We start from the raw sequence: 10,411 nt of genomic DNA, 5'->3' as shown, positions 1-10,411 counted from the left end.
CTCTGATACCACTTGTTGAGAAAAAATAGGGCGAAGAAAACAGCAATCGACACAAATCCAGAAGAACACAGAGATTTAACGAGGTTCGGCAAAGATGCCTACATCCTCGGGAGCAGAGCGGTGTATTTCTTTCAATATTCAGAAAAGGGTTTACAGAATTCAGGGATCCAACTCTCTCAAAGACCTAAGATTACAAACAAATCTATTTATAATCCTAGAGTAAGCCCTACAGTACAATATGTAATTCCCAAATTACCCATGTACCGTATAGCGGGGCGTTGACCCAACACCCCCAACCCACATAACGTAACTTCCCGATTTGAACAGATTCTTTCGCTTCGCTCCGCTCTGCTCCGCTTCGTTCCAGCGTCTGTCCCTATATGGTATATGAGCCATACCTAACATGAGCACAATTGAATGTTTTGGATCTTCAATTTAATGATCAAATGAATTCTAAAATTACCATATTTATAATAGAATCAAGCGTCACGATGAGGAAAAAATATTACATCAGTATTACGCACGTAGAAGTAACGTGCGTAGCCAATAAAATCATGCCACGACATCCCGCGCGACAGGGAAAAAAAAACGGCACAGTAACGCGGGGAATATTCCCACTTGTGTTATTCATGTGTTATTGTGTGTTATTCATGTGTTATTGTGTTACTGTGTTATTATAACACCAAGAATATTCTCATGACACAATAACACATGAATAACACGGGGAATATTCCCAACAGAGAAAAAAGCGGCGCAGTAACACGGAGGAATATTCTCCCCCGTGTTATTCCTGTGTTATTATGTATTATTTATGTGTTATTCATGTGTTATCTTGTTATTATAACACTAAAAATATTCTCGTGACACAATAACACATGAATAACACGAGTGGGGGGGAGATGTGTTATTCATGTGTTATCGTGTTATTATAACACTAAAAATATTCTCGTGACACACTAACACACGAATAACACGAGTGGGGGGAATATTCCTCGTGTTACTGTGCCGTTTTTTTCTCTCTGTCGCGCGGAGTGTCGTGGCGTGATTTCATTAGCTACACACGTTAGCCTACGTGCGTAGTACTGATGTAATATTTTTTCCTCGATGAGAGGAATCCAAAATTTTGATTCATGAATTTTGATCTAAACAAGCCCAAATCAACATTTTAAGCACAATTGAATGCATAGAATCTTCAATTTAATGATCAAATAAATTGTAAAATTAACATATTTATAATAGATTAAGTGTCTCGATAAGAGGAATCTAACGAGTGTAATATCACTTAATTATGATGTCATTGTGAATCTAAAATCTTTTGAAAAACTACCTATGATCAAGGGTGGTCTGCATGTACCAATCGATCAGGTGATTAACAAAGTTATCTACCAAAAGACTAAAATGACAAAATTATAAATATATAAATATACCTCTATTTTCACCCGGAGGCGGAAAGGTGGGATGTACAAGTGGAATTCCAATCTATACTTGAGAAAATATGCTTGTAGGTTATGATTACTTTTCAATTTCCTAACACTTGTAATTTTTAGCTTTATAAATATTAGTGTAGTTTTCATTGAAATATCATAATCATGCTCTCTCTATTTTGAGAGAAAAACATACTCTCATCTATACAAATGTATAATTGATTTTTTTGATTAGACTAGACATCATTATTTTTTCTCTTTTGGGTTTTTTCACGTTAAAATTTTGATGTCTATATTCAATATATTGTTTTATAGTGTCTGCGCTGAATTTTCGTACGACACTAAGAAGATAAATCACCATTCCTTCGTCGTTAATTTTTTAGCATGCAACGAAATATATGATTGATATATATTTTATTTCTTTTTGTAGTTTCTCCATGATTGATCACAATTATAGAGGATTTATATGATGCATGAAGTCAGATTGAGATGGATAATTTTACCCAATTTATCTATATCTATTAATAAAATTATTTAATTTAATATTAATTGTATTCCATTTTAATTAAATACGAGCATATGAATTTTTGGTACAATTTAGAGGATGTTTATCATTGTGATGGGACATAATGTATTCAAATATCATGATGTCAGCCCTCTCAAGTCATTTCATTAATATAATTACAACCCTTGATATCCTCTTAAAATCCAATTAAATAATTTTATAAGTATATAATAAATGATAAATTTATCTTTTCTTGATTAAAATTTCCGGGTATGAATTTTTTAAACCTTGCATGTTTTTATTAATCTCTAAAACCAAGCAACCATAAATTGTCTTCATATATTTACAGTGAAAATAGATAATCAACTATTTTTTTAGAGTGCAAGTTTTTCTTTGCTTCACTTCAAAGTGTTGCTCTTTTCCCCCTTAAAGAACGAGAGATTAGGATGCATTTGGGGCGGTGATGCAGTGTTATGTTGTAGTTTTTTTATGTTTGACAAAACTATATTTTATCAGCTTTCTTAAAAAAATTGTAGTTGGAAGTTGCATTTTTCCACCAAACATGTCTACGTGCAGTGGTTGTTGGACAATTAACTTTAAAAAAAAAAAATTGACAACAACTTCCTTAGCAGCTTCGCCACCGCTTCTTCAAACAACAGCAACTGCTCCAAACAATCCCTTACATGATATCACACAAATATATATTTATATAGTTAAGTCATTAAATTTAATATTCATTTAAATAATATTCTAGTGTTACAATTATATCAAATATATACATAAAAATATGCATCTTATTTTTAAAAAAGTTAGTAATAATAATAATATTTTATACACTATTGTGGAATCCTAATTTTTTTGTGAATTACACCCAATGAATAAAACAGACATAAGAAATAGAGATAGAGAGAGATGCATAATAATAAACATTAATTTGAATTGTTGATTAAGCATTTTCTCATAAAAATGATTCTCCTTATTTATAGATAATGAGATACAATATGTGAAGTTATTTGTTTGACATTGCTTTAAGAGGGTTGTCATGAGATATTTTAGGTATTTTGCGTATGGGTCTATAACTCGGCTACTCTTAGACATAATTGACTGAAAATGGTTTGCCTTGGTTTAGTAAGATCAGGACATTTGACTATCCTTTATATTCGCGCTGGCACATTCATGATGTACAGATACTAAAAACATTAAATATTATATAAATAAATTTCAAAATTTTTACACTTAATATAAAAAAATATATTAAAAACTTGCCTATAAATTTATCATCTAAATTTTTAGATCCTCATACAAAGTATCTAATCTTCCATGCTATGAGTTGCTAGAGAAGATGCCATAATAATTAATTTGATTATTAGAAAATAATTCTCTGTATTAATTTAAATTGGTAATCTCAATTTTAATTGTAACATTTATCATAAAAATGTAGTATTACTCAATCACTTACGTGTATAATATTTTTTATTAAATAAAAAATAAGTATCATTTATCAAACGTGACTCAAGTCCGAACCCTACCAATTACGACGAATTCTCTTACTTCCCTTCCAATGTTCCTGTAGAGAAAGCTAGCATTCCAGAGGGATCCCAGCGGCTCATCATACGAAAGCCGAAGTTTTTTTAACTCACAGGTCGATTGTCGAATCACCAAACCCTACCTAATAGAGACGTATAAGCTGACAGAAAAAAAAATTTTTTTTAAAGGAGGATTTTGGCAAGTTTTCTGTGATAAATGTTACTTAAAACACTTGTGTCTGGCGGTAAGAAGAGATCAGAGATTACTGAGCGAGAAGGAGAGAGCTGCGATTGAATTGTTCTCATGAATGTTCTTAAAATGGCGGAGACAGGAAGATCAGCGCTTTTGCTGCCAGGTGCGTTGAAAAAATACGAATTTTTGTTTCGAGTTTGTCGGATCTGTGGATTGGATTTAAGTTGCAGGTTTAGATCATGATGGGTTGATTTACAGTTTTCTTTTCTTGAAGGGCACGCGAATTAGTTTTAGGGGTGTAGTTTTTTTGTGAATATTTCTGATTTGAGAGCGGATTGGGGCATTTATTTCAATTTAATTATGATAGGTGGAAGTTGGAATTACGGTTCTTCAAGGATTTCAGGGAAATTCACTGCGTTAAGCTAAACCATACTGAATTTGAATTTTACCAAAATATTCCTTTTTGTTGTTTCTATCATTTTTTTTTTGCTTTGTGGGAAAGTTGTGATGGAGGTGGGATTAGATCCCAGAAACTTCACAAACAACTTCTAAAATCTTTACCAGCTATAGTGGCTGGTCTCCTCTGCTTCTATTGCTCTACCCATCAAAAATTGATTTTTTTTCAAAAACTCAGTTGGTTTTATGCTCTTTTTATATGCCGAACTTTTTTCCAAATTTAGAACATTACAAAATGTCAACTGGTTCTCCTTTGTTTGGAACTAAATATGTCATGTTTTGCTTATTGCAGCATTATCATGGAGGTAAGTAAAAGGGGGAGACTGAGGATGAGGATCAAACACAGGAAATCATCAGCTTTCCATTGCAATGCAGGAAGCAGATGTTCCGTGTCAATTGTTTTGTGGAGCCTTGTGGGATGCATCCTCATCATCCATTTCGTCTCCCTACTCAATCAGAAGAATGAGGATAACCGAGTTAGATTGAAAAACCATAACTTTACGCAAGAATTAGAGGAATATGAGGACGAAGAATTTCACATGCCTGCTCCGCGTGGCAAGAGGAATCCTCGTGCTTTCAAAAGGAAGGGACCGAGGAAGCAACATTCTGTGATCGATGAGTTTCTCGATGAGTCATCTGAGTTGAGGCCTTATTTCTTCCCTGATCAAAAGTATGCAATTGGTCCGACGAGGGAGATGAACGACAGCAAGCATTTCTATCCGGGGCGGCTGTGGTTGGACACCAATGGAAATCCTATTCAAGCTCATGGAGGAGGGATTTTGTTTGATGAGAGATCGGCGACGTACTATTGGTATGGGGAGAACAAAGATGGGCCAACCTACCATGCTCATTCTAAAGGAGCTGCGCGGGTTAGTTATTTTCAGTTTATGTTCTTGGGTTTTATTTAATTTCAACTTGTTTTATCCTTTCCTTAGATTCACGTATATGCTTCTCTTAGATTCATGTATATCAACATAATATATGTTTGGGGCATTTACATACACATCAACATAATATTTACATTCATTGCACTCAAATCTCTAATATCACATAAAAAATACCGCTTTTACTAACTTCAAATGTATCTTTTTATAAATAGGTTTATAGCACCAAGGTGTTAATAAACAGTAAGAGCTTAGATCTTCTTAAGAAACGTTAATGTCATTCTTAGAATTTGTGAGGCAAATTATCTCTAAATAATGAAAAAAATTCTATTTGTTTGTTTGAAGTTTGTGTAAAGTCAAATGGGCTGCATATATTTTTTGAAAGCATGAATATTAAACATGTGTATGACCATCTTGATCTTTATTCTTTTTGTTAATTTTTAATTAATGGCAATTAGGCTTTTGTCTGAATTGATTTCCTTCATATATTTAATAATTTGTTTTGCAAATTGTCAATAGTTGTTTTGGAAAATGATGCCAATTTTACATGCTTTCTGTATGATTTTTAGCATATTATGCTAGATTTGCATTATAATTCCTAGACATAAGATATCTTATATCAAAACGAGCTTAAATACATGCCAGATAGAACTAGGAATGAAGTAGTTGAAGAATGCCTAAGATGTACAGCAATCAAAGACATAATGAATAACAGGGCTACATAAAAGAGGAATCCCAATATTGAATATGGATGTTGATCAACAACCCATTAACAACTTAGAGATGATATTTAGTTGTTTTTAAGCAAATGCAAGGCTCTGCCAAATATGAAGAAGAAATGGATGACATTTAACTAACCTTGTAAAAAATGATACTTTATCTTATTTTTTTGTGCTCAAAGCCATTGAAGTTTCTTTAGATACTATAGTTTAGGGTTGTTTTTGTTGGTTGGATGCCACTTGTTTGAATGGAGTGTAAGTCTTGATAATAAATTTCGAGGTATGCTTATCCTTGCACTGTTATGAGGCATGGGTACTCAAATTGGTGATTTTTATCCTTCTTTTCTTTATCGAAATATTTTTAATTGATTTTACATGCACGATTGAGATTTTGACAAAGTTTGTTACATAGAGATGCTCTTTTCTACAATGTGAAGCCTAAAGTGTTATGAGGCTTTTATTAATTTCCTTTTTTTTTTGGAATATCGAAATTTGAGGACTCTTAAATTATTTTTTGGACCGAATTAAAGATTCTATATGATTTTGCATTAGAAGAGACTATTTTCACCTAAACTAAAAATTGAATGAATATCTATTCCATGTTTCTCTGTGCATTTCATCCCAACTTTACATTAGTAAACTCTATTCCTTGACATGAACTATTCAAGCAAAGAAAAGTTTAATCTAGTGTGTCTAATTATTATGATATGTTTACAGGCTTGGTATCAAAACATCTTTTTTGTCGAGACTTTCTATTACCACATGTTTCATTAGGCAATTTGTCATTAATGGTTTAAGCCTTTGGTTATTGGGTAGATTATAATCATAATATTAGAACTGCTACATTTGCGTATAAAATCCCTAAAGAGAAATCTTTACTTTTCTTCTAAATTATTTCAAATGTATGTCAACACAAGAATCATGCATTGGTGAACTTTGATTTTACTGAAGAAAATGTAGTTTATGAATAGTAGTTTTATATTATTTTAGGTGCAAAAAATAATTTATAGCTATAATTTGAATCTACATATCATGTTGTCCAATGTTTATGATGGATTTTGGTATTGAACATGAACTATAAACAGTGGTTAAAATCTCATTTTTGAACTAAAATTGAGCTTGAATTTAAACCTTCAGGAGGAACTAAGTTTGAAATTAAAATGGGACCTATGATCGTATTAGAACCTAACTGCAATTAAAATCTGCATCAAACCTTGATTGGGACTTTGTGATTTTATATGAAATTGAATTTGCTATTCCTAAATGTGAACATGAACTTCTAATAGAAACCCTTGAGTATGAAACTAAGCTTTCAATAGAGATTGAATCCATTTCTTACTCGGAACTTGAACTAACCATGCTATTGATTTGGATAACACAACTGAAGATTCTGGTAGTTAAACTCATAATGAAGTTTCAAACAAAGAAATTTTTACAAATAGAATTGAAAATGATATTGTTTTTGGTAGATTACTTATTTTTCAAGCTCATAGAGAGAAATTCAATATGAAAGTCAAATTGCATCATTATTTTTAACAAATTTTTAATTCTGATGTCCTTAAAGAAAATATGAACTTCCACTTTTATTAATATTTAAGTCCTTTGTTTGGTTTTTCTTAAAGAGGTTGTTAGTTTATTTAGATATATCATATTTGTGCCGTTCAATTAGTTTCAAATCTCCTTTGCTTCTTATCTTGTAGGGATTAACTATTAGTCATTATTAGTATTCCATAGTAAACATATTGGTATCTTAGTAGTTGGTTTAGATCATTTGCACGGTTAATATAATTTGCATAAAGATGTTCAAGAGTAAGTCAACTGTTTATTATGGCTATTTTAAGTCAACAGTTGATTTAAACAACGATATTTAAAATTCATACTAAATAATAAAACAATGTTTCACATGAATCCTAAAAGGTATCGTACAAGAATCTTTAAAAAATCAAATGCTAGAAAAATGAGGCCATTATGACATCATTTAGTACATTGAGATGAAAACTTACTAATTGGAAATTTCAAGAAGTTTTTCTTTTAGTTTAATAGTTAATGCAAGCCATTATAAATGACGAGATTGTGTCAACTTGTATTTGTGGATAACAAAGTTGTGTTGCACACATGATATATTTGCTTTTGATGATTCATAAATTACCTCATAAGATGCACATAAATTGTTGACCGAGGGTTTTGGGCCAACGATTTGGCTAATTGCATAAATTCTCACAACGATATTAAGTATGTCAAGTTAACAATTGATCTTCACATCGAGATGAATGATTGATGGATTTTATGATGTTTGAGCACTCAAAATTATTGAAACATTGTGAGAATTTGCCTTTTAATGTTAAAAAATATTAACTTGTTTCATTTAAGAAAAATGAACACGAGTTTAATTGTGGAGTAATAAAATTTGATTCGAATTTATTATTGTGTTGTAGTTTAATATAATTAATCTTGATATTTCTTTAATGTGTTTTTCGATTACAAATTGGTTGTGGAAAAAAAAAATCCCATGTAAATGGATAATTTTTTAGTATACATATTGCATGTTTTGGAGGAGGTCCCTAGCTTTCCAAGTTTTTAGTTTTTCAACTCTGTAACCTTCAAACATCAAGATCATTCATAATTTCTTGTCCTCCTATAATTATTTGATATTGCATGAGTTGAACCTATTCTTTCTTTTATATGTCTTTGATTGAATACACATATAGGTAAGACATTATATTAAAAATGTAAATTACTGTGATGTGTCGTAACATTTTGGAAGACATCATTGATGATAAATCTATTATTTATGGCAAAAATATTATAAACTATGGGTGTAGAAGATTTAGACATTTTTACAAGGGAAGTGATGGTATGGATAGTAATAACCTCGAAGCATCATGAAGTTGGATAATTAACCTAAAATTAAAGATTAAAGATTGTGAGAACTAAAGTTATCACTAGATGTGAATGGAAAGGAAATAACAAGAAATAGTTTGGTCGTCACTCGTTGCACAACCATTTGAGGATGATAAACATATTAATTACTATGTGTAGATAGCCGTCAATTTAATATCATAAATCTTTTGTGCTTATTTTTTTTATTATAATAGCATGATAATATCTTCACTTCAGAAGCTAAGGATGCATTACCAATCGAGTAAATTGCTAAGTTAGTCATTTGACGACTGGTTACATGAGGCCATTTTACTCCCAGATTCTATAAAACTATCGTATTAATCCTCAAACTCTTTAAATTAGCTCAGAAATAGTACTTTGTTTGAACTATTTTAACTTGTATTAAAAAAAAATTGGGGAATAAATTGAGATTTTTATAAACTATGAGACTAAAACTACCCACTCAAAGAGTCAGGGGGTTATGTGGACACTTTGTTCATTGCCAATCGCATATTAAGATCCTAATATGAAGCTTGACTTGGAGCAATTTTTAGGTTGCCGACATCTCAAATATACATCATTGGTTCTAATCCCTGTAAGATTCATTTTGCAATGCAGGTGTAATACTTTCTATATAAAACCATCATTTAAGTTGTGTTTTTTATATGAGGAGGCTTTATATTTAGGATGGAAATTAAGCTGAATTTCTTGGGCTAGTTTGGCAGTGGTTGATTGTTGATTCAAAAGCTGCGCTATAAGTTGTCTGTTTTTGAGTTTAATTTCTGGAATCTGAATAAAAGAATTTTTATTTATTGCTTAATGAGATCCCTGTTCCCTGCAGCTACTATAGCTACTGTATCTCCAGGGTTGATAACTTAAACGGAGCTTGAAAAATTTTATTTGCAGGTTGTTCTGCCTTTTGTGCGGTTTTCATTGATTTTTGGCTTCATTACTTGTCCGTGGATAACTGGGAAGTGAGTTTTGAATTAAAGTGGGCTCATTTTATGCTAGATCTATTTACTATCGTAGGGTTGAGAATTCCTTAAATAAAATACTTGAGGCATGTAATAAGGTAGTTTTGATTTGATAAAAGTTTTTATTATAATTTTCAATCGTATGTGTATGTGAAGCTTTCGAGTATGTTACTAGTATAACTATCTAATTTTGAGGTAAGTTATCTTGTTGTATCGACAATGAGGCCTAAATTTTCTTCATTTAGTGAACTCTTTTTCTTTTTGTTTAAATTCTTATAAAAAATATTTTATTCAATATTAATACAATTAGAATTTAATTTGCGATGAAAAGTTTAATTCTTCATTGATTTTTTGTTGTATGGGTTTCTTTTTAATTTATTCAAATTTACTTTATTTTTGCATCATCGATGGTGTTAAAATTCTAGTATTTTGGTTTACTCTTGCAACACATTATTTTAATAAATGAATTGATAGCGGGGGAGAAACCCAAACCACAAAAGTAACTTTTATTAATGAGAAAATAAACACAAACTGAAAATAACATTACTCAAACCTAAAGTAACGAAACGAACACCTCGAAATTGTGTCCCAAGGGCGGTAGGGGTTGGCTAGCAGTGGTTGTGGCAGCAAAGATGATGTGTTGGCCGACGGGTTTGTCTGCAGAACAGCAGGCTACGTGGCTGGACAATCGGTTTGGAGGATGGAAAGTGGGTTGGAGGCGGTTGGGGAAATGTTGGACATCTGCGGGGGAAGAAGTTGAGGGTTTGCGGTGGCTAGATGAGGGCAGGTCGGTGATTGGCAGCGGGAAGGAAAAAGCTGCGGTGGTTGGAATGATAGAACGTCAGCAGGA

At 31.8% G+C, this 10,411-nt stretch overlaps 1 protein-coding gene across 3 annotated transcripts in view; it reads left to right on the top strand.

The window, feature by feature from the left end:
- Positions 1 to 3,453: 3,453 nt before the first annotated feature.
- The window catches only part of LOC110027232, a 24,578-nt gene continuing 17,620 nt past the window's right edge, over positions 3,454 to 10,411 (top strand). For 2 of the 3 annotated variants that reach the window (XM_020728569.1, XM_020728571.1), the window contains exons 1-2: positions 3,454 to 3,811; positions 4,397 to 4,973. In XM_020728569.1, coding sequence (XP_020584228.1) covers positions 4,404 to 4,973 — 570 coding nt within the window. In that variant the 5' untranslated portion in view covers positions 3,454 to 3,811; positions 4,397 to 4,403. The remainder of the gene's footprint in view (positions 3,812 to 4,396; positions 4,974 to 10,411) is intronic. The other variant, XM_020728570.1, reaches the window with a different exon arrangement.

Source organism: Phalaenopsis equestris, unplaced genomic scaffold (assembly GCF_001263595.1).
Source record: "Phalaenopsis equestris unplaced genomic scaffold, ASM126359v1 Scaffold000421, whole genome shotgun sequence".
In the NCBI taxonomy this organism is placed as follows: Eukaryota; Viridiplantae; Streptophyta; class Magnoliopsida; order Asparagales; family Orchidaceae; genus Phalaenopsis; species Phalaenopsis equestris.
The sequence above is the reverse complement of the archived record's forward strand: the minus strand, read 5'-3'. Positions and strand labels throughout refer to the sequence as shown.